The sequence below is a fragment of the Bos indicus genome, chromosome 20 (genome assembly GCF_029378745.1).
Source record: "Bos indicus isolate NIAB-ARS_2022 breed Sahiwal x Tharparkar chromosome 20, NIAB-ARS_B.indTharparkar_mat_pri_1.0, whole genome shotgun sequence".
NCBI lineage: Eukaryota > Metazoa > Chordata > Mammalia > Artiodactyla > Bovidae > Bos > Bos indicus.
This window is the reverse complement of record NC_091779.1, coordinates 38,384,389-38,409,580: the sequence shown is the minus strand read 5'-3', so window position 1 is coordinate 38,409,580 and position 25,192 is coordinate 38,384,389. Positions and strand designations below refer to the sequence as shown.

General features: G+C 38.8%; 1 protein-coding gene across 6 annotated transcripts in view; it reads left to right on the top strand.

The window, feature by feature from the left end:
* SPEF2 (sperm flagellar 2) overlaps positions 1-25,192 on the top strand; it is a 211,635-nt gene that overhangs the window by 94,348 nt on the left and 92,095 nt on the right. For 5 of the 6 annotated variants that reach the window (XM_070774772.1, XM_070774770.1, XM_070774771.1 and 2 more), the window contains 4 exons: positions 1,083-1,191; positions 2,344-2,501; positions 10,658-10,834; positions 15,874-15,948. In XM_070774772.1, the coding sequence (XP_070630873.1) occupies positions 1,083-1,191; positions 2,344-2,501; positions 10,658-10,834; positions 15,874-15,948 (519 nt within the window). The remainder of the gene's footprint in view (positions 1-1,082; positions 1,192-2,343; positions 2,502-10,657; positions 10,835-15,873; positions 15,949-25,192) is intronic. The other variant, XM_070774768.1, reaches the window with a different exon arrangement.

The window sequence follows — 25,192 nt, the reverse complement described above, 5'->3', positions numbered from 1 at the left end:
TCATCAACTATAGAGGAGTGCTGGCAGGACAATAAGGGTATAGATAAGGGTATAGATCATTAATATTGCAGAGATGGGGCCATTCCAGAGGTGGAGCCCTTCGAGGTGATCAAAAAATCCAAGATATGGCCATGTTAGTGACGTGGAGAGAAGAGGAAGGGTCCAAAGCCTGGGTGCAGTTTGGGAAGAGAAGAATGCTGATACATGTTCTGAAGTCCTTGACAACAATGAGCTAGTGACCATGGATGGTTCATGATAGTTCCCACAGTCTTCTTCCATCACTCATTGTCGTCAGCATCTTTGGGTTTTCTGAATAACCTAAAAGCATATTCTGTTTTGTGAACTAATTTCCTCTTTTTGTATCATGAATATAGATGGAGGACAATTGATTGCTGTATCCTGTGAGGGGTCTTCATCTTCTTGAGTGCTATTAATTTGCTCTTCAGTGTTCTCTTGCATTAACTGAGTAATCTAGTTCCTTTTAACCTAGTTCAAGGCTTTCTTTCCCTCTTTATGATTTTCCATTTATTCTGAATTCATAAGTATTCTGGACATTGTTCCTTAATCCTTGCTAGGACTCAATCAGAGGAGTTGAAATTGGTTTTGGCTTCAGTCTCCTGTGGTATGTTCCTTTCTGTCTCTTCTACAGGGAAAAAATCATAAAGTCTAGAAAGATAAATTATTGTGACAAATAACATGCATATTTGACTTTATGGCTACCCTGTTATTTCATCCTTAATTTTTACATCATGGTGTTGATTTCCTTGTTTGTTATTTATGACAAACCATCATTTTTCAGTACCTTCTCTTCATGATCAATCCCAAGATGTTCTACCTTGAAACTAGAGCTCCTCTTAAATGTTGTATCTTACCTCCTTCTCCTAATTTCTAAGGGAAATTTGAATTCTGACCTCAAAACTATACTTTACTTTTTCAGTATTTTGTTAAACATTTTAATTAATATTCAGCCAAAGAGGAAGACCATATTCATTTGGCTTTTTTGTATCAGTATATTTTGGCAGTGCTACTGCAACTTTGATTGGTGTAGCAGATTGTCTAATTAAGTAATTTCAATATCATAGCTGAAGCATTTTCAAGTGAAACTCCTCTTGAAGATATCAATCAGCGTGTAGCTGCTAAAAACAAAGATACAGATGAGGACCAGAATTTAAGAGATCAAATACAGCACAGGTTAGTTTAAAACTCATTGTCTTCTTGTTTCTTGCCCTGTGAACAAACTACCAACTAGTCACTTTAGAATCATCAGATCTAGGGGGAAAATGTATTTCCTAGCGTTCACTGTTTTATAGGTAAAACAAAACTAAGTAGCTTTGATATTGAGTGAAATATTTGTGTGCTAGCTTTTATATTCAGAGTATAAGTCATCATAGTCACAGAAAAAAAGAATTAAATCAAGCAACATTTCCCTTTATGGCTACATGAACTTACAAGTTCATTAGAGGGAATCCTAATTCAGCTCTCTTTCAACAAATGCCAATGAAGATCTTGGAATTTGAAAGATCTAGGCATCAGATTATAGAGTGTAGTTCTAAAACTAAAATTAAATGATGCTTAATAAGCATTCTTTTGGTTGTATGCAGTTTGCTCATTGGAGAAGAAAAATTAGACAAAATTAAACAATGTTTTGAAAACTTGAGAACTCTGAAAACATGAGTTGAGGCAACAAAGAGGAATTTGATTCATGAAGCCTATCTACTCTCAGAGGACCAAACTCATTCCAAGAGTATGTTTGAGTAAAGCAAATTCCCAAGGACAGAGGAGTCTGGTAGACTCACAAGAGTCAGACATGACTTAGTGACTGACTAAACCACCACCACCATCGACACTTACTCAAGGGTCTCTTGAACTTCTCTATCTATGAAAAAGTAGATAACCTATGTGGCTCAGGCTATAGCTGCCAGGAGAAGGGTACTCAGTCTACTATAAGTACAGGTGATGTTTCCTTAGAACTTCATTTAGAAAACTAAACCCACATCAAAAGTTTCCTGAAATGGTAGAATTTCCAAATCTTCTCTTACTCTTTCCTATACCTCAAAACATATGGCTAGTTGGCATTAAATGATGTCTTCTTTAAAGTGGATGTATTTCATTGCCTGTAGACTTCTTAAAGTTGCTTTTTTCAGATATATTGGCAGCTGGTTTTTTCATCATGTACATTAGATAAATCATGCTTAATATTACTTCAACATTTCAATCAGTATGTGATATTCATATGTGATGTGTGATATATATGATATATTCAGTATGTGATATTCACATATTCAGTATGTGATATTCATATAATTCATGATATTATATTCATATAATATTTGGGTTTTGCAGAATTGTAGGCTTCCTGGACAACTGGCCTTCATTGGAGCAGTGGTTTACAGAGCCAGAAAACATTTTGATAAAAATCAATGCTGAAGTAGATAAACAGTCATTGTGCCAAAAAGTAAAGGAAATGTTTATGACTGAAATAATGAAAAAAGAGAATAAAGGTAATTACAATTCTTTTATAATTTTGAGTTTATGTAACAAAAATGTAATGTGTGGTTTTGGTGAGCTTAGGAAGAAATGAAATGTTACCCTTTTGTTTATCAATCATACTTGACTTCACTGACAACTGTAATTTCTTGGTATAATAAAAAATAGTCAAAATTATCAATATCACAAAGGTTCTAAAACTGTCTTGGTAGAATACTTTCTCCCATCCCCAAATTTGTGACCTAACTACTATGATTTATCAGTGAACTGACACCGAAATAGTGCATAAGTGTAAGCCGCGATCACCTTGGGAACCCAGGAGTTCACACTTAGAAAGACAAGCTTCCACATCTAAATGTCCACTCCCCCAAAACATCCATGTGAAACTTTCACACAAAACAAATATATTATATAAAAGGCTTAACATGTTATTTTGACAGTCAGAAATTAGGCTGAGAGGAGGAAGGTAACCTTTAGAGTTGAGATTGAAAAGCAAAAACAAATTGAGTCTAGGTTGTAGCTTCAACAAGTCTGACCCAGACTTGCCTGGGAGTGTCCAGGAGTCTCCAGCAGAGGCGTGGGTCAGTGGTGGCCTGATGCTGGGTTGGGGGCAGTGAGTGTAGCAGTACATAAGTTCAGTTCAGTTCAGTCACTCAGTCGTGTCCGACTCTTTGTGACCCCATGAATCGCAACACGCCAGGCCTCCCTGTCCATCACCAACTCCCGGAGTTCACTCAAGCTCATGTCCATTGAGTCAGTGATGCCATCCAGCCATCTCAGCCTCTGTCGTCCCCTTCTCCTCCTGCCCCCAATCCCTCCCAGCATCAGAGTCTTTTCCAATGAGTCAACTCTTCGCATGAGGTGGCCAAAGTACTGGAGTTTCAGCTTCAGCATCATTCCCTCCAAAGAAATCCCAGGGCTAATCTCCTTCCGAATGGACTGGTTGGATCTCCTTGCAGTCCAAGGGACTCTCAAGAGTCTTCTCCAACACCACAGTTCAAAAGCATTAATTCTTCGGTGCTCAGCCTTCTTCACAGTCCAACTCTCACATCCATACATGACCACAGGAAAAACCATAGCCTTGACTAGACGAACCTTTATTGGCAAAGGAATGTCTCTGCTTTTTAATATGCTTTCTAGGTTGGTCATAACTTTCCTTCCAAGGAGTAAGCGTCTTTTAATTTCATGGCTGCAGTCACCATCTGCAGTGATTTTGGAGCCCCCCAAAAATAAAGTCTGACACTGTTTCCACTGTTTCCCCATCTATTTCCCATGAAGTGATGGGACCGGATGCAATGATCTTCGTTTTCTGAATGTTGAGCTTTAAGCCAACTTTTTCACTCTCCTCTTTCACTTTCATCAAGAGGCTTTTGAGTTCCTCTTCACTTTCATAGCAGTACATGCATGGGATCTTTTGAAGGAGGTCACCATTATCTTCATTACCTCCACCATAGTTTGGCCTCAGGTAAATAGCAGGGAGAGAACACAGCTCCACCCATCAACAGAAAATTGGATTAATGATTTACTGAGCATGGCCCATCAGAACAAGACCCAGTTTCCCCTCAGTCAGTCTCTCCCATGTGGAAGCCTCCATAAGCCTCATATCCTTCTCCATCAAAGGGCAGACAGACTGAAAACCACAATAACAGAAAACTAACCAATTAATCACATGGACCACAGTCTTGTCTAACTCAGTGAAACAAAGAGCCATGCCTTGTAGGGCCACCTAAGACGAACGGGTCATGATGGAGAGTTCTGACAAAAAGTGGTCCACAGAGAAGGGAATGGTGAACCACTTCAGTATCCTTGCCTTGAGAACCCCATGAACAATATGAAAAGGCAAAAAGATAGGACACTGAAAGATAACTCCCCAGGTCAGTACATGCCCAATATGCTACTGGAGATCAGTGGAGAAATAACTCCAGAAAGAATGAAGAGATAGAGCCAAAGCAAAAATAACACCCAGTTGTGGATGTGACTGCTGATGGGAGCAAGGTCTGATGCTGTAAAGAGCAATATTGCATGGGAACTGGGAATGTTATGTCCATGAATCAAGGGAAATTGGAAGTGGTCAAACAGGAGATGGCAAGAGTGAATGTCGACATTTTAGGAATCAACGAACTAAAATGGACTGGATTGGGTAAATTTAATCAGATGACCATTATCTCTACTACTGTGGCAAGAATCCCTTAGAAGAAATGGAGTAGCCATCATAGTCAATAAAAGGTTCAGAAATGCAGTACTTGGATGCCATCTCAAAAATGACAAAATGATCTCTCTTCATTTCCAAGGCAAACCATTTAATATCACAGTAATCCAAGTCTATGCCCTAACCAGTAATGCTGAAGAAGCTGAAGTTGAACAGTTCTCTGAAGACCTACAAGACCTTCTAGAACTAACACCCAAAAAAGATGTCCTTTTCATTATAGGGAACTAGAATGCTAAAGTAGGAACTCAAGAAACATCTGGAATAACAGGCAACTTTGGCCTTGGAGTACAGAATGAAGCAGGGAAAAGGCTAACAGAGTTTTGCCAAGAGAACACACTGGTCATAGCAAACACCCTCTTCCAACAACACAAGAGAAAACTCTACATGTGGACATCACCAGATGGTCAATGCTGAAATCAGATTGATTATATTCTTTGCAGCCAAAGATGAAGAAGCTCTATATAGTCAGCAAAAACAAGACCGGGAGCTGACTGTGGCTCAGATCATGAACTCCTTATTGCAAAATTCAGACTTAAATTGAAGAAAGTAGGGAAAACAAATAGACCATTCAGGTATGACCTAAATTAAATCCCTTACAATTATACAATGGAAGTGAGAAATAGATTCAAGGGATTAGATCTGATAGAGTGCCTGATGAACTATGGACAGAGGTTCGTGACATTGTACAGGAGACAGGGATCAAGACCATCCCCAAGAAAAAGAAATGCAAAGAAGCAAAATGGCTCTCTGAGGAGGCCTTACAAATAGCTGTGAAAAGAATAGAAGCAAAAAGCAAAGGAGAAAAGGAAAGATATACCCATTTGAAGGCAGAGTTCCAAAGAATAGCAAGGAGAGATAAGAAAGCCTTCTTCGGTGGTCAGTGCAAAGAAATAGATGAAAACAATAGAATGGGAAAGACTAGAGATCTGTTCAAGAAAATAAGAGATACCAAGGGACATTTCATGCAAAGATGGGCTCAATAAAGGACAGAAATGGTATGGACCTAACAGAAACAGAAGATATTAAGAAGAGGTGACAAGAATACACAGAAGAACTATACCAAAAAGATCTTCACAACCAAGATAATCACAATGGTGTGATCACTCACCTAGAGCCAGACATCCTGGAATGTGAAGTCAAGTGGGACTTAGAAAGCATCACTATGAATAAAGCTAGTGGAGGTGATGCAATTCCAGTTGAGCTCTTTCAAATCTTAAAAGATGATGCTGTGAAAGTGCTGCACTCAATATGCCAGCAAATTTGGAAAACTCAGCAGTGGCCACAGAACTGGAAAAGGTCAGTTTTCATTCCAATCCCAAAGAAAGGCAATGCCAAAGAATGCTCAAACTACTGCACAATTGCACTCATCTCACATGCTAGTAAAGTAATGCTCAAAATTCTCCAAGCCTGGCTTCAACAGTACGTAAGCCATGAACTTCCAGATGTTCAAGCTGGTTTTAGAAAAGTCAGAGGAAAAGAGACATTGATGTATAGAACAGTCTTTTGGACTCTGTGGGAGAGGGAGAGGGTGGGATGCTTTGGGAGAATGGCATTGAAACATGTATAATATCATATATGAAACGAGTCGCCAGTCCAGGTTCGATGCATGATACTCGATGCTTGGGGCTGGTGCACTGGGATGACCCAGAGGGATGGTATAGGGAGGGAGGAGGGAGGAAGGTTCAGGATGGGGAGCACATGTATACCATTGGCGGATTCATTTTGATATATGGCAAAACCAATACAATATTGTAAAGTTAAAAAATAAAATAAAATAATAAAATACAAAAAAAAAAGAAAAGTCAGAGGAACCAGAGATCAAATTGCCAACATCTGCTAGATTATTGAAAAAGCAAGAGAGTTCCAGAAAAACATCTACTTCTGCTTTATTGACTATGCCAAAGTCTTTGAGTGTGTGGATCACAACAAACTGTGGAAAATTCTGAAAGATATGGGAATACCAGACCACCTTACCTGCCTCTTGAGAAATCTGTATGCAGGTTAGGAAGCAACAGTTTGAACTGGACATGGAACAACAGACTGGTTGCAAATGGGGAAAGGAGTACATCAAGGCTGTATATTGTCACCCTGCTTATTTAACTTTATGCAGAGTACATCATGCAAAATGCTGGGCTGGATAAGGCACATAATGGAATCAAGATTGCCGGAAGAAATATCAATAACCTCAGATATGCAGATTACACCAACCTTATGGCAGAAAGCAAAGAAAAACTAAAGGGCCTTTTGATGAAAGTGAAAGAGGAGAGTGAAAAAGTTGGCTTAAAGCTCAACATTCAGAAAACTAAGATCATGGCATCTGGTCCAATCACTTCATGGCAAATAGATGGGGAACCAGTAGAAACAGTTTTTATTTTGGGGTGGGAAACAGACTGTTTTTGGGGGGCTCCAAAATCACTGCAGACTGTGACTGCAGCCATGAAATTAAAAGACGCTTACTCCTTGGAAGAAAAGTTATGACCAAGCTCGACAGCATATTAAGAAGCAGAGACAGTACTTTGCCAACAAAGACCTGTCTAGTCAAGGCTATGGTTTTTCCAGTCATCATATATGGATGTGACAGTTGGACTATAAAGAAAGCTGAGCACTGAAGAATTAATGGTTTTGAACTGTGGTGTTGAAGAAGACTCTTGAGAGTCCCTTGGACTGCAAGGAGATAGAACCAGTCTGTCCTAAAGGAAATCAGTCCTGAATATTCATTGGAAGGACAGATGCTGAAGCTGAAACTCTATTCCTTTGGCCACCTTATGCGAAGAACTGACTCATTGGAAAAGACTCTGATTCTGGGAAAGATTGAAGGCGAGAGGAGAAGGGGACAACAGAGGATTAGATTGTTGGATGGCATCACCTACTCAATGGACATGAGTTTGAGTAGGCTCCAGGAGTTGGTGATGGACAGGGAGGCCTGGCATGCTGCAGTCAATGGGGTTACAAAGAGTCAGACATGACTGAGCGACTGAACTGAACTGAACTGTAGCTTCAAACATCTAGAAATTTGAATCAGTGTTTTTTCCAGCTATCAGAATCACTTCAACATTCTCCTAAAGATTTTATATTCCAGTCACTTATTACATGAACAGAATCCACTGCCACTTATTTAAGATTTACATTCCAATCCGTTCATTATTTTTAACAAATATTTTGTCATTAAAATAATAAATATTTACCTAGTCCATGTTACTAAACATCCTAATTAAGTTAAAAACAAAAAATAAAAGGATATGGTACTTCTATGAACAGTCTGCTGTTTTAAAATAAGCATAATATACTGTTAAGTGGGAAAAATCAGGTTATATTTAAATTTTCCCTTTTTTGTTTTTAAAAGTATATCTATTATTAAATTTGAGCTGTCCAGGTGGCTCAGTGGTAAAGAATCTGTCTATGCAGGAGCCATGGGTTCTATCCCTGGGTTGGGAAGATTTTCTGGAGGCAACCCCCTCCAGTATTCCTGCTTGGCAAATACCATGGACAGAGGAGCCTGATGGGCTGCAGTCCATGGGGTCACAAAAGAGTCAGACATGACTAAGCAATTAAAACAACAGCAACAATTATTAAAAGCCAATGGCAACCTACTCCAGTACTCTTGCTTGGAAAATCCCATGGACGGAAAAGAATTCCGTCCATGGTAGCCTGCATTCCATGGGGTTGCTAAGAGTCAGGCACGACTGAGAGACTTCACTTTCACTTTTCACTTTCATGCATTGGAGAAGGAAATGGCAACCCACTCCAGTATTCTTGCCTGGAGCACCCCAGGGACGAGGAGCCTAACGGGCTGCCGTCTATGGGGTCGCACAGAGTCAGACATGACTGAAGCAACTTAGCAGCAGCAGCAGCAGCACAGAAAATAGTGACAGTATATGCTAATAAAAAAATAAACTTCAACCCAGGAAATCTGAAGCTCTAACTTGCTTTATTCAACTATTCCTGACCAAACAGTGTCCCATCTAACATTCTGAAGGGAAGTAAAAAGTAGAAGTTTTCATAGACACGAGGGACACGAGGGTGGAACAGGGAAGTCTTTAGCAAAAGGGGAAAAAAATGGTTACTTTGGGCCAGGACATCTTTTGGGGGAATGGAACTGCAGGGGTCTTTGCCACACAGATTGATTCTTCTTCTTTGATAAAGAGGGGAGGTGATATAGAGAGGGCCAAATGACAGATCATCTCATTGGTGCCAACCAGAAAATTCCAAACTGATTGATTAAAATTATGAGGAAGGTAGAAACTGCAACTGAGGCAGGTAGTATAGGTTTGGTATCATGGACTTTATTTATTTAGCACAAGTGATGCCATTTTGGGCTTATGGTTTTCTCTTTAACAATAATACAGTCTTTGATGAGGAGGTAAGAAGGAGGACGAAGAGAATTAACAAGAAATTTCTCTTTCAGCTTATTTGTCTACATTGTTGAATTTTAAAGGCAATAATTATATATTACTTTCATAATCAGAAAAGACATTAATTTCCAGGTTGAAAAAAAATCCAATAAAACAAATCCTCCTTATCTTGCCAAGGTGAAAAGAACGATCTGAGGGCAATGGGAGAAATAGCCATACAAGGGTGCAGGTATCCACTGCCATTGGTACAGGGGTAAAGTTGTGGGCATTTCCAGGGTGGAGCCCTGGGAAGTCAGGGAGGGTGGGAAGGGCACACTGGGTAAGGTGAGCCTGAATCCAGAAGGGCAAAGGGCCCTAACAATTATAGGAGCCTAGACAATCCAGAAACACCCCAGAGCTGTCTCCTCTGCCTGGAATGCACACTCCCTCAATGTCTTCAAGTCTTTGCTCAATAGCCACCTCCTCAGTGGGTCTACCCTGCAAAGCACGCCATTTAAACAAACTGTAAAAGCTGCCCCACAGCACTTGACGCCCTTCCCTCTGCTCTACGTACTTTCTCTAGAGCACTTACCACCTTCCAGCTTCTTATGTGACTTACTTTATTCATGTTTATGGTTTGCAAGCTTCACAAGGCAGTGATTTTTCTCTTTTGTTTTACTTTTGTATCTCTGGCAGCCACAACTGTGCCTAGCATTGTTTGTATTACTATTATTTACAGTATTGCTATAGTTTTACCTATTGATGGTATTGGCTCGCATGCATACTCAGTCCCTTCAGTCGTGTCCAGCTCTTTGCGAACCTATGGACCATAGCTTACCAGGCTCCTCTGTCCATGGGATTCTCCTGGCAAGAACACTGAGTGGGTTGCCATGCCCTCCTCCAGGGGAGCTTCCCTACCCAGGGATTGAACCTGTGTCTTTTATGTCTCCTACATTGGCAGATGGGTTCTTTACCACCAGTGCCACCTGGGAACCCAACAGTATTGGCATAGTTTTATCTTATTGTTATAAGGCTTCCTTTCCTTCAGGGCACAACTGAGATTGAATAACTAGCTAGTGCATGAATGGATGAATTTTGTTAAGCCTTATTTGAGTACTGAGCACCATTCTAAATGCTTTATATGTATTTACCCCTAGAAGTTGGTGCCGCATGCCTTTCTGTTCCCTTCTGTGTCCTCCCGATCCTCACCTCTTCTGTCATATTGCCCTTCACCTTCTCTTTAGGCTTTTTTCACCTCGTTTATCCACTAGAAAACTTGACGTAATTCTTTACTTTCCTATCCCAGTATATTAGCTAATTCTAGATTGTTAGTTTTAAAGTCGGCACCCTATCAACAAGTCTTCTACCTGCTATAGATACACACACACACACACACACACACACACACACACGTCATCACCATCTCCATCAGAGGCAGGGGAAATGGTATTTCTAACCAGACAGAGATGATGTCAAATGTCAGCTTTAAGGACTGGATAATTTAAAACATGAATTTAGCCTTAATTCAGTGAGAGCAATTTTATATTAAGTTAGGTTTATCTTAGTTTATGTGAAATAGTAGGTGTCTGGAGTTGCTAATAAAGATCCATTCTTATCATCCTGTTTGAAGTGAAAAAGAAATTAGAAGAAAAGGAAGCTGAGAGAAAAGAAGAAGTTTCCCTGACTGAGAAGACATCCCCTCCTCCTCCTCCTCCTCCTCCCCCTCTGGAACCAGAGAAAGAGAAAGAAGTCCACCTTCCACAGGAGCGGTCCAAAACTCCTGCTGCGAAAGGAAAGCAAGCATCAGGTGACTGACAGTGATTGCTAACCCTGTCTACAGGTTTCTCATTTTCACTTAGAAAGCAATTGTAAATAATAGTACCAGTCCATTTATCTATCAGTAGCGTTCACTTTCATGCACTGGAGAAGGAAATGGCAACCCACTCCAGTGTTCTTGCCTGGAGAATCCCAGGGACAGGGGAGCCTGGTGAGCTGCAGCCTTTGGGGTCACACAGAGTCGGACATGACTGAAGCAACTTAGCAGCAGCAGCAGAGTCAGGCTTTGAACAGCATCAGTCATGTGAAAGGAAGCTGTCTGCTCAGATGAAGTGGAGAGGCAGCAGTAGCTGAGAGCACAGCTGTCCCAAAGTGCAGGTACCTGACCAAGTGGGATCCCTCTGTGTGGGCATCCTCATGCCCAGATCTACTGATTAGAATAAGACCACAGACAAGAGAAGGGGAGGCACAGACAGAATAACCATAAGGAGCATAGAGCAGATCAAGGGGACAGACTTCTGTTTGTTGGAGTGGTAGAGCTGAGTTTATGGACACTGAGACCTCCTTACCAAAATGAGAACATAACCAGTTGCCCACAAGAATAAGGGAACAAATCAACAGCATCCATTAGAGGCTAGAATACATATGTAACTGTTATTCTTTTGTGCTATGCAATTATAAAAGGCTAGAAACAAGCTCCCGACATCTCAGTAAACTTGTATCTTTACAACATATAGCATACATGGATAGTTTATAGAGAGATATTTTTTAGCTTAAGTTCTTTCTGTATCCTTAAGCACTATGGACCATGAAATGGTAGAATATATAATGACAAAAGTGAAATGCTCAACTGTTGGCATGTATGATACTGGGAGCGTGACAGGATCAACTTAGTGCTGTGTATATGAAACAAACGTGACTTATTTTCTGGTTTTGGCTTCGTAAGTGGTCAGCTGTGCAGTTACCAAGTCCACCTAGGTTTGCTTGTTATTGTGTCATGATTGCATTTCTAAAGACTATAATCTTTCTTCTTCATGGAGATCAGAGATGGGTCTGATTTTTCAAAATTAAGTTTACTTATATTAAACAAATAAATTTGAAAACTTTAATAACATTTATGATGGTCTGCTAAAGACCATTATATTCCACAAAATGGGACTTAACTAAAGACAAGATACACAAAAATGTTTTTATCATATGAACAATGAAGCACAAAGCCTTTCATTAAACATACATAGTATCTCCCTTTAAAAAACAAAGCAGAGGTCTGGAGGACTAGTGGAAACCTTAAAAATGCTATTTAACTGGGGAAGACAATTTCCACAGAGGCTCAGTGGGGCCTGGCATTGTCCACCCAGGCCTCAAACCCAAGACCATGGCCTTCCCTCCCTTTCTTCACCTCAGCCTCATGACTAGGAGTCTCTATGTACTGGAGCCATTCCCTGAAACCAATCTGTAGCAGTCTTCTAAGTTTCTTAAGTTTGCTTGTGAATTTAAAATTGTATAGTTGAATACTGTGCGTTTGGAGGAATAATAAAGCTGTTGTTGCTTCAAAGAGTGGTTGTATGTATCTGTCTCATTCTTCCCGCAAGGGCAGGGCTACTGCCTGAGCTTTTAAAACGCATGGCTGATTCATGTCAGTGTATGGCAAAAACCACTACAATATTGTAAAGTAATTAGCCTGCAATTAAAAGCAATAAATTTTAAAAAAGAAATAAAATAAAATGCACAGAAGTGTTCACCCCCAGAGGCCTAATTACTGTCTTCCAACCGCAAGGCATCACTGTGAGGAGATCTCAGTGCTAATAGATGCTGATGGTGCCACAGCACAGGTCACACTGCCCTTACAGCTCGGGGAATCTGGGATAAGTGGTTTTATGGAGGGAAGTTCCCAGCAGGTTTATTTATATTTATATTAAAAAATTTAGTGGTTTTCAAAGAACACATTTTCAGAACTGAAAGCCAGAGACTTCTGAACAAGCCCAAAGCAAACATCCAATTACAATTTTCTTTAACAGTTGAGAAGAAAAGAGAAATGATTTACTAAAAAAAAAAAAACCAAGTTAGAAATGGGGTAAAGAAGGAAGCATTGTACACTGAGTACTAAAGGTCATTTTGCTCAAATACATTTCTACAATAGTGAGAGACTATTTTGGGGGGGCTCCAAAATCACTGCAGATGGTGACTGCAACCAAGAAATTAAAAGACACTTGCTCCTTGGAAGAAAAGCTATGACCAACCTAGACAGCATTTTAAAAAACAGAGACATTACTTTGCCAACAAAGGTCTGTCTAGTCAAAGCTATGGTTTTTCCAGTAGACATGTATGGATGTGAGAGTTAAACTATAAAGAAAGCTGAGTGCAGAAAAATTGTTACTTTTGAACTGTGGTTGGAGAAGACTCTTGAGAGTCCCTTGAACTGCAAAGAGATAGAACCAGTCCATCCTAAAGAAAATCAGTCCTGAATATTCATTGGAAGGACTGATGCTGAAGCTGAAACTCCAATACTTTGGCGCTGACTCATTGGAAAAGACCTTCATGCTGGAAAAGACTGAAGGCAGGAGGAGAAGGGGATGATAGAGGATGAGATGGTTGGATGGCATCACCAACTCAATGGACATGAGTTTGAGTAAGTTCCAGGAGTTGGTGATGGACAGGGAAGCCTGGCGTACTGCAGTCCATGGAGTCCCAAAGAGTCGGACATGTCTGAGCGACTGAACTGAACTGAACTGACAGTTCTACACTGTATATGGGTTTGTTGACCTGAAATGAATAGAGTGTCAGATATTTCTCCAGTGAAGGTGGGTTTATTCAGAATTAGCAGGGAATGATAATGCAGGGTCTGCAACTATGGCAAGCCCTATATAAGTCCTCATATGACTAGGGAAGGAGAATGCTTCTATAGAGGGAAAAGGAAGTTGGAAGGTCCATAGTACCCCATGAGTCCATGGCTTTTCATTGGCTGAATCCGTGTCAGGAAAGAAGAGGAATCTTTCTTCCTCCTGTTGGGTAATACTATCCTCTTAGGGCCAAAGATCCCCCCTTTTGGTTTCTCAACTCTGTTTAATTGTGATTTCTATTTATTAATTTTTTACAGTTCTGAATTTTTTATCTTCTTCAAGTACACTTGAGATTAAATTTTTAACACTTCACAATTTTGTTCCATTAAAGGGTTTATTATCAAGTCCACTATCAAATGTCAGAATGTAATTTAAAACTAAAGTTCTGAGTGTGACAAAGCATGGTAGTGCTATCCATGCTGCTAAGAGTATATTTGGAGATTTCAGAATACATTTTGGAAATAAGTTTTTCAAAGAGGCAGAATTCATGCTATGCCCAGCAGAAATTAGACTTGCTCACAATATTTTGTAAGTTCAGCATCTCAGGTGTCCCTATTTTCACCCCCTTTTCTATTGCCTTCTGCTAAAGTTTGGAGCTAAAATGTTGGTTACCCAGAGTATTGTTATTAAAGGTACTAAGAGGTTATCTAGACTTTTTTTTATTAACCTTACCTCTAAAAAAAAAAAAAAACTAATTCAAACCTTTGTATTTATTTATTTATGAATGAGTTTGGTGTTTAACTATTTAACTATTTGGATTTTTAAAAGTCCTTTTATAGAGATTAACAAAAGAGGTTGTCTTATTTCTGTGGAATCTTTGTTTTTGGAGCTGAGATATTTAAACATAAGTGATATGTTATGCATTTACACATTCTTATAACTGTCACTTCTAAATACGAAGAATAGGTCAGACAAACTCTATCACAGACATTTAAATTGCCCGATATGTGCATCCTTATGACGAGGGGGACAAACTGTAACCTAGGGCAAACGGAGAAAGGTGACTGACCCTGTTTGGTGAATTATGTGGGATGTAGTGATTTTTTCAAAGACCAAATTATTATTTGGGAAATCTCATTGACCTCCAGGTCATCAGTTTCCCATTTCCCCCTTTCCAGCATGTCTTTTAATTAGATTCTAGGCAATCCAATGTATATATTCCCAAACAATCCTTTGTATTACAAGTTACAGTCAAGGCACAATGGAAGGTGAAAGTCACAGGCAACCAAGTATGAGGTCAAGAATGTGCCATATCAAAACAATGGTTTATTTAACTCTCCTTCAAAGTGTTTTGGCATCGTTCTTATTATAGATCCAGTCATCTTATTGTATAACAATCATTTCAGTGAACTATCTCCAAATACAAATAGAGCCATCTGCTTCCAATGTACTTGTGACTAACTTTTAAAACTCTGCATGTATGTTGCATTAAAGAGTTTATAATCAAACTCACTGACAAACCTAGACAGTGTGTTAAAAAGCAAAGACATCACTTTGCTGACAAAGGTCTGTATGGTTAAGTCTATAGTCTTTCCAGTGGTCACATACTGTTGTGAGAGGTGGACCATAAAGAAGACAGAGCACCGAAGAATTGATGCTTTCGAACTGTGGTGCTGGACAAGACTGTTGAGAGTCGCTTGAACAGCAAGGAGATCAAACCAGTCAATCTTAAAGGAAATCAACCCTGAATACTCATTGGAAGGATTGATGCTGAAGTTGAAGCTCCAATACTTTGGCCACCTGATGGCAAGAGCTGATTCATTGGAAAACACCCTGATGCTGGGAAAGATTGAAGGCAGAAGGAGAAGAGGGTGACAGAGGATGAGATGGTTGGATGACATCACCAACAGAATGGACATGAATTTGGACAAACTCTGGGAAATGGTGAGGGACAGGGAAGCCTGCCGTGCTGCAGTCCATGTCTGACAAAAAGAGTCAGACATGACTTAGCAACTGAACAACAACAAATTCACTACCAAATGCTGATGTTCAACTTAGGACTCAACTTCTCAATGTCACAAAATAGAATAGTCCTATCAGGGTTGTCATTCAAGAATTTTCAATCCATAGTCTAACTTCAGATTAATTTTAACTCACAGTAAAGGTCTTAGCCATTTTAGGCAGTTCACAAATATAGCTGTTTTGAGAAATCACATTTGATTGCTTACAAATCATAAACCAGCTATCAGAAAAAATCACAAATGATATTTATGTGTTAAATTTTGTTTAGAACCCCCGCCTGGTAATCGAGAACCTCTTCAGGAAGGAAAAGGGAAGAAAAGTGAAACTTCACTCAAAAGAAAAGGTACAGATTAAGATAAATATGATTAAATAGAATTCTGCATTTTATAACTCTCAGTGAAAATAGTGATATTTATGTAGTAATGTACATTGGGCCCTTCTTTCAGGCATTTGTAAATCATAAACTCTTGCCAAAGAAAACCTCAGTCTTTCTGTAGCCTGGCTCAGCAAAGGTCCTGCTGAGGAAAGTGATGCTTGTGAGGAATAATTTAGAGAATATGCAAGAGTACTGGAGTTGGGTGCCATTGCCTTCTCTGATATCTAAGATACAGAATATTCAATCATCATAGATATTATAAGTGTTATCCTTGGGCTAAATTATGCCATCAGAAAACTACATGCTGAACCATATTTTCTTGAAAAGCTTCCATGAAGTTGCTTTCACTGATAAGTTCTTTGATTAAAGTCCTCAACACAACAGCAGTGGAGATGAAACTTTCATTATACTAATAATAACCTGGTATTTCATTTTCTGAAGGGATAGTATGCCCATTACATCATTCAGTGGCCTCTGTGTAAAATCCTAGGTGGGAAATTTCATTCAGAAGAAAGGGACTGAAATTTTTTTCTTCCTCTACATGGCTAAATAATTAGTACCTCTAAATGATAGCACTGCCTTTTCTATATTGGCTGTCTAGAAATTCAGAACCAAATTAGCATCTAAGATTTTAGTTTCTAAGCAAGGACCTATATCCTGGAGTCTGCTTTCTAATTCCTCTCCCTGCTTTGACCTCCTAATTTAGGTTGTATTTTTCCTGATCTAGTTTCATTTATTTTCTATCTTAACTGTTTCTGTGAAATAAGGGGGATACAATTTTGTAAATAATTGATAGTTGGCAGAAGAAATGCCAGGCTCTTAACAAGCATATTTAGTTGCATTGTATGTTGAAGCCACTGGGCTTCCCAGGTGGCTTAGTGATAAAGAATCCTCCTGCCAACACAGGAGACACAGGTTCGATCCCTGGGTTGGGACGATCCTGTGGAAAAGAAAATGGCAACCCACTCCAGTATTCTTGCCTGGGAAATCCTAAGAGAAGATTGGTGGACTACAGTCCGTGGTGTTGCAAAAGAGTCAATTGTGACTTAGTGACTAAACAACAATAGTGTTGAAGCTGCTACATGCGTGCCTGCTCAGTCTTTAAGTTGTGTCTGACTCTTTGCAACTCCATGGTCTATAACCCAACAGGCTTCTTTGTCCATGGAATTTCTCAGGCAAAACCACTGGAGGGAGTTACCATTTTCTTCTTCAGGGAATCTTCTCAGCCTAGGGATCGAACCCACATCTCCTGCATTGGCAGGTGAATTCTTTACCACTGAGCCACCAGAAAAGCCCTGGAGCTGCTACAGCAACAAATCAAAGATTGGAATGCAGTTATGGACACACCCAGTTGACTTCTGCAGAGTACATGCTCAGGGGGTTGTCATGATGTACCACTGCTTACTTTTTCATTAGAGATTGCCAATGCAATAGCAGCCCAAGAATGTACAATGTTCACAAAATGATGGCTTAAAAGGATCTCTATTTTGGCATTCAAAAATGCATATCCATGATTCTCAAAGCATCTCACCCTTTTCTGATTATATAACCTGATAGGTTTATGTAACTAGTCATTGTGAGTCAACATTGGTGAGATTAAAAATTTAGCTAGAGTTTTGGCTATAATTTATATGCTTTCTCTCACCTGTTTACAAATAGGAGAATAGTTTCCACATTTACATTATGAATCCCTTACTTTCTCATTGTGATCAGCAAAAGCAAATGAAGGATCTGCACAGAATCATCAAAAATAGAAATCAAATATACTTATGCATTGTTGTGGTTTTTCAGCCGCTCAGTCATGTCCAACTTTTTGTGATCCCAAGGACTGCAGCACACCAGGCTTCCCTGTCCTTCACTACCTCCCAGGGTTTGCTCAAACTCATGTCCATTGAGTCAGTGATGCTATCTAACCATCTTATCCTCTGTCATCCCCTTCTCTTTCTGCCCTCATTCTTCGCCAGCATCAGGGTCTTTTCCAGTGAGTGGGCTCTTCACACCAAGTGGCCAAAGTATTGGAGCCTCAGCTTCAGCATCAGTCCTTCCAATGAATATTCAGGGTCAATTTACTTTAGGATTGACTGGTTTGATCTCCTTGCAATCCAAGGGACTCTCAAGTGTCTTCTCCAGCACCACAATTTGAAAGCATAAATTTTTAGGTCGTCAGCCTTCCTGATGGTCCAACTCTCACATCCATACATGACTACTAGAAAAGCCATGGCTTTGACTATACAGACTTTTGTCAGCTGTTGGTGAAGTGATGTCTCTGCTCTTTAATATGCTGTGTAGGTTTGTCATAACTTTCCTTCCAAGGAGCAAGAATCTCTTCATTTCATGGCTGCATTCACCATCGACAGGCATCTTGGAGCCCAAGAAAATAAAATCTGTCACTGTTTCCACTTTTTTCCTTCTATTTGCTATAAAGTGATAGGACCAGATGCCAGTATCCTAGTTTTTTAAATGTTGAGTTTTAAGCTAGCTTTTTCATTCTCCTCTTTCTCCCTCATCAAAATATTCTTTAGCTCCTCTTTGCTTTCTGCCATTAGAGTGGTATCATCTGCATATCTGAGGTTGTTGATAATTCTCCTGGCAATCTTGATTCTAGCTTGTAATTCATCCATCCCAGAATTTTGCATGATGTACTCTGCATATAAGTTAAATAAGCAGGGTGACATTATACAACCTTGACATACTTCTTTCCAAATTTTGAATCAATCCTTTGTTATATGTCTGGTTCTAACTGTTGCTTCTTGACCTGTATACAGGTTTCTCTGGAAACAGGTAAGGTGCTCTGGTTTTCAGATCCCTTTAAGAATTTTCCACAGTTTGTTGTGATCCACACAGTCAAAGGCTTTAGTGTAGTCAATGAAGCAGTAGATGTTTTTTCTGGAATTTCTTTGTTTTCTCTATGATCTAACAAAAGTTGGCAATTGATCTCTGGTTCCTCTGCCTTTTCTAAACTCAGCTTGTACATCTGGAAGTTCTCTGTTCACATACTGCTGAAGCCTAGCTTGAAGGATCTTGAGCATTACCTTGCTAGTGTGTGAGATGAGCACAACTGTACGGTAGCTTGAACATTCTTTGACATTGCTCTTTGGAATTAAAATGAAAACTTACCTTTTCCAGTCCTGTCCAAATCATCGTTAGACCTAATAATGCACATGCTTTGAGAGCATCTAGGTAAAAGTATACTCAAACAAACCATAAGCAAATACAACTTCACCCAGCAAAATATACATCCATTTAAATCATGCAGTTAGCTGAGTTTAAGTAAATTCAAGAACTCTTTTTTCTTTTATTTTACTAGTCTGTTTCTATTTCCATAAACATAGTTTCTACTATATTGAATAATATTTGAAATAGATGAACTCTTGATCAAGATTTAGAAGTCTTTCTTCTACATAGAAGTACTGTTGTTTTGGCATGTATAACAGGATTTACTTCATTAAGAGGAAGTCTTAGTAATTTTAATTCTTTATATTTGGAACTAATACCTTTGGGAGCTGAATGCTATTAATTGGTTAACTGTTTACTTCACAAGCTATTTGATACCAATTAATTATATTGAAAGCGTGGCTTGAGGAGCCACCTCCTTTTTCCTTCCTTCAAATTTATCCTTGTTTCCTGTTGTTGGCATCTTTGACTCATCTTTATTTTTCCCTGCGTATCAGATCAATCCCTACCCTTCTCCCTGCTACTCTTGACACTGAAATGCCATTTGCAATTGTATTTATGGTATTCTTAAAGAATTTATTATCTTCAACCATCTGCCATGGCCCTATTTTATTCCTTCATAAAATAAGGACTTTTCTACTCTGTGACCTTAACTAGGAGGCATTACATAAGGGCTAATTGAAGAGTTTTCCTTAATCAACCAATTTCAGAAAAATGCTGTGTTACACCAAATTAAAATATATTTACTCTCCACGGAGATAGATGATATAGATATGTATGTCCTGTGATCATCTATCTCTAAGGCAGTGGGAGGCACACTATGTAATATCTCAAAACATTGTGACTGCAGAACTCTCTCGGAGGAGTATCCTCTGGGACTAAAAAGTGAAAGTGTTGCTCAGTCATGTCTGCCTCTTTGAGACCCCATAGACTGTAGCCCACCAAGCTCCTTTGTCCAAAGGATTCTCCAGGCAAGAATACTGAAATGGGTTGCCATTTCCTTCTCCAGGGGATCTTCCCGACCCAGGGACTGAACCTGGGTCTCCGGTATTGCAGGCAGATTCTTTACCATCTGAGCCACCGGGGAAGCCCCCCTTAGGACTAGAGTTCTATAAATAAATGCTTGGAAATCTCGTCCTCTTTAGTTCTGTCGACCTGTATTAGTACTAATACATGTATTAGTACTAATACATGTATTAGTACTGGGACTGTTCCAGTGCTAGCCTTCTGATTTAACTCATAGTTTAGGTGCTGCCAAGCCACTTAGCTGTAAATATTTTGTCAATGTTATAAGCATTAATGACATTTCATTTTAAGGACATGTAAGAACAGAGGGAAAAAAAGATGAAAGTGAAATGGAATTGAAATCCCTAGATCATCTATTAACACGGTGGTTCTTTAAGTTCAGTCCTAGATCAGTAGCATCTGCATCACCTGGGAACTTTTTAGAAAAACAGATACTTGGTCCCACCCCAGACCTACTGAATATGAAACTCCTGGAGGGGCCAAGCAATTTGTAGTTTAAAAAGCCCTCTAGGGAATTCTGGTGCTCACTAAAGTTGAAGAACTACCATGTTGATGCCAAAGACTGATTGCTCAATTTTAGCCATTGGAATATAAGAAACCTTCTGTTATTTCTAATGTATTATATAGAATACGTCCTGGTTCCCAAAATGCTTAAGGTGGATTACAATTTAAAAAACAACATGTGTTTAACAATACTTTGACACAGAAGTAAAAAGCCCTAAGCTTTTCTAGGATTAATTTCTAAAATACTCTTTTTTAATGACCTTGGACCTTAAACAGGGAACAGTATGTGTTACTACATACAAAACCTTAATAGATTTTAGAATAAATGCAAAACATGTTAGGTTTTATCTGAAAGTTGATGCCACACATTAGAAAGTTGATGATCAATTTACAATCATGGTTCAGATGGCAAAATTCAACATTCTCCTTTTACAATATAATTCATAATAATAAAATAACAACAAACTACCTCTTGTAGAATGCCTACCATATGCCAGGCACTATGCAAGATCATTTTTATGTATAATCTCACTAAATCCTCATAACCACCTGTGAAGTAGCAATGATCATTTCCTTCAAAGATGAGGAAATTGAGAGTCAAAATAAATAAGGTAATATTTTGTTAGGAATCATTAATCTGAGAGAAGGGAAAGTCAGTCTCTTCACACTTTGGTGAATGCAATCTACACTCCATATTAACTCTCCACAGGGTCAGAACTTCCTTGGATTTTTCCTTAACACCATCATCTAATTTAAATGAATTAAATAATATTATCTATACTCTATTATCTAGCCTTTCAATGAATTGATTTCTCAGGCTGAACTTTTAATAGATTTTTCACTACAAGCAGAAAAATTAAATTGTAACAATTATAATGCAAATAGAACAGTCTTAAAATCAATTTATAAACCAAGTAAATAGTATTAAAAGGACAACTCTAAAACTTGCAGATTTCTAAATATCAAACTAATGAACACTTCTGAACATGAATTACATCAATAAACAGTAAACGCAATCAAATATGATAGTCAAATGCATGGACCCTGGAGTGGGCCTGCCTGGACTGAGATTCTAGCTCTGCCTGTTTACCATCTAAGTGGCATCCAAGTGACTAAGGACAGACAACTTGACCTTGGCTTGTCTCAGTTCCCTCATGAGGTCGTAAAAGTATTTCCCTGTGGCTATTGCAGGGAATAAGTAAATATACAAAAAAAAAAAAAAAACAGGATCCAGCTCAGAGTACATGGGACTAAATAAATGTGGGATATAATTATTGATTCCAGATCAGGTTATCAAAGACTGTGGGCAGAAAGGCGAATCCTTTGCAAAGTTGACTTAAGGAGTTCCCAGTGTTTATCACTGATTATAATTATACTAAAATCAGGTCCTATATGTGATCCCAAATAACCAGTCCTCATTACTTTATAGTAGTCTACATTTCACATCTCCAGCTCCACACAATATCCAGCAAATCTGGAAAACTCAGCAGTGGCCACAGGACCAGTGGTCAGTTTTCATTACAATCCCAAAGAAAGGCAATACCAAAGAATTTTTGAACTACCACACAGTTGCACTCATCCCACACACTAGCAAAGTAATGCTGAAAATTCTCCAAGCCAGGCTTCAACAGTATGTGAACCCTGAACTTCCAGATGTTCAAGCTGGATTTAGAAAAGGCAGAGGAACTAGAGATCAAATTGCCAACATCCGCTGGATCATTGAAAAAGCAAGAAAGTTACAGAAAAACATCTATTTCTGCTTTATTGACTATGCCAAAGCATTTGACTGTGTGGAAAATTCTGAAAGAGATGGGAATACCAGACCACCTTAACTGCCTCCTGAGAAATCTGTATGCAGGTCAAGAAGCAACAGTTAGAACTGGACATGGAACAACAGACTGGTTGCAAATGGGGAAAGGAGTACGTCAAGGCTGTATATTGTCACCCTGCTTATTTAACTTATATGCAGAGCACATCATGAGAAATGCTGGGCTGGATGAAGCACAAAGTGGAATCAAGATTGCCAGGAGAATTATCAGTAACCTCAGATATGTGGATGACACCCTTCTTATGGCAGAAAGCGAAGAAGAACTAAAGAACCTCTTGATGAAAGTCAAACAGGAGAGTGAAAAAGTTGGCTTAAAGCTCAACATGCAGAAAACTAAGATCATGGCGTCTGGTCCCATCACTTCATGGCAAATAGATGGGGAAACAGTGGAAACAGTGAGAGACTTTATTTTTGGGGGGACTCCAAAGTCACTGTACGTGGTAACTACGGCCATGAAATTAAAAGACGCTTGCTGATTGGAAGAAAAGCTATAACCAACCTAGACAGCCTATTAAAAAGCAGAGACACTACTTTGCCGACAAAGGTCCATCTAGTCAAGGCTATGGTTTTTCTAGTAGTCATGTGTGGATGTGAGAGTTGGACTACAAAGAAAACTAAGTGCCAAAGAATTGATGCTTTTGAACTGCGGTGTTGGAGAAGACTCTTGAGAGTCCCTTGGACTGCAAGGACACCCTACCAGTCCATCCTAAAGCAAATCAGTCCTGAATATTCATTGGAAGGATTGATGCCGAAGCTGAAACTCCAATACTTTGGCCACCTAATGCGAAGAACTGACTCATTGGAAAAGACCTTGATGCTGGGAAAGATTAGAGGCAGGAGGAGAAGGGGATGACAGAGGATGAGATGGTTGGATTGCATCACCAATGCAATGGACATGAGTTTGAGTAAGCTCCAGGAGTTGATGATGGACAGGGAAGCCTGGTGTGCTACAGTCCATGGGGTCTCAGAGTCAGACACGACTGAGCAACTAAACTGAACTGAACTGAGCTCCACACAGAGAAACAACATGAATTCTAGGACACCAAGGAGAGAAAACTCTTCCAAAATAGCTTCTCAGTAGTGATTTAGAGAATAAGCTGGTTCATGCCCCATATCTGGCTCCTTACCTAACACTGACACCCTTCTCTTCCTGGCCACGTTGCTTCAGAGCTAAAATTTTCATTTATCCAAGGCATCCTGAGTCTCTACTTCATTTGCCAATGTTTGCAGCCCAGGCAACTATTAGCACCATATGTTAACAATGAAATGTTTTCTTGCTGAAGCAAAAACAATAAGGAAGCTGTCACTGTTAACCAATCTTCTAGTTTCTACCCAGTGAGGTTCTTAATTAAATCTGATTCTACTAGGGCATGTTTTAAGACTGAAAGGTAATAAAAATGCCTTTCTTTTTAAAAAAAATCAGACTTTTTACATCTTATCCTCCTTCCTACAATCTTAATTCACTGAATAGTGCCAACTTAATGTAAAAGTGTTCCAGTTTTCTTAAATTCCTTTCTTCAATTGATGAAGTTTTTTTCTTACCTTTCCTGAGCTCCTAGTATGTTATTATCATTGCTCAAATCTGTTGCTCTGCTGTTTCAACTTTGACTATTTATTCACAGATAAAATCATTAAACAAATCCCATGTTCACGTTGTAAAATTTTGTTTTTCTTTTATACCTCGTTTTATCTACTTGTTCTCACTCCATGGGCTTCTGCATGATACAGTTAGATTCTAATAACTGGACTAAAAACTGCTAAAATCTGCCTTTACCATGCGCTAAGAACAGATTACCCTTCAAACTTCTCATGAAAGAAGAATGGCTGCCCTGAGGACTCAACAATTCAACCTCCAATGAAAGCAAACATCTTAGAAATGGAAACCTTCACGTGGTCACATGAGTAATACTTTAAAAGGACTGCCTTTTGTAAACTCGAGATGTTGATAGATTTTGTTCAAATGTGATATCTATTTTCACTCTCTATGCCAATACATTTTAATTCATTCACATCTTTTCCTCTTAGCATTTTGATTGTTTAAAACAATTAGATAAAATTTAAACAAGATCAAAGCACAGTGGTTCAAAAATACTTCCTGGCTGTCTTAGTTTTCACTGAATGATCATGATATGTAAGAAAAGAAGAAAAAGAAACTCATTCCAATCTCATAATTACAAAGTTATCCTTAGAAATTCTCCTTAGAAAAATTCATCTTAAAGTAGTAGTGTTATCACATATTTTACTAGAAACTCAGGTCAGAGAATTTAAAAATTACCATATAGAAACATTTCTCAAATTATGAACATTTTTGGTTATTACCTGAATAAAGATGTTCTTAAATTTTTCTAATTTAAAATAAAATCTAGATACAAACTTTAAACTTGTAGATAGCAGTACTGTTTTTAGCACTGAACTGTCCACAGTACATAATTGACAATTTCTCCTCTACTTATAATCCATATATTTTAAACTATTATAAAAATGGAAGATGTATTTACTTTCCTAAACAGCATATCATTAAATAATATTCACTAAAGAAATATATTTTGGGGAAAGAAAGTGCTGCAAATTCTATAGGCATTTATAAACTGCATCTAAAATCTTAACATATCTGAAAGTAAGTGAAATTTAAACTGAATGAATTCCTAAATTATAACTTTGATCCTTTAAGGAAATATA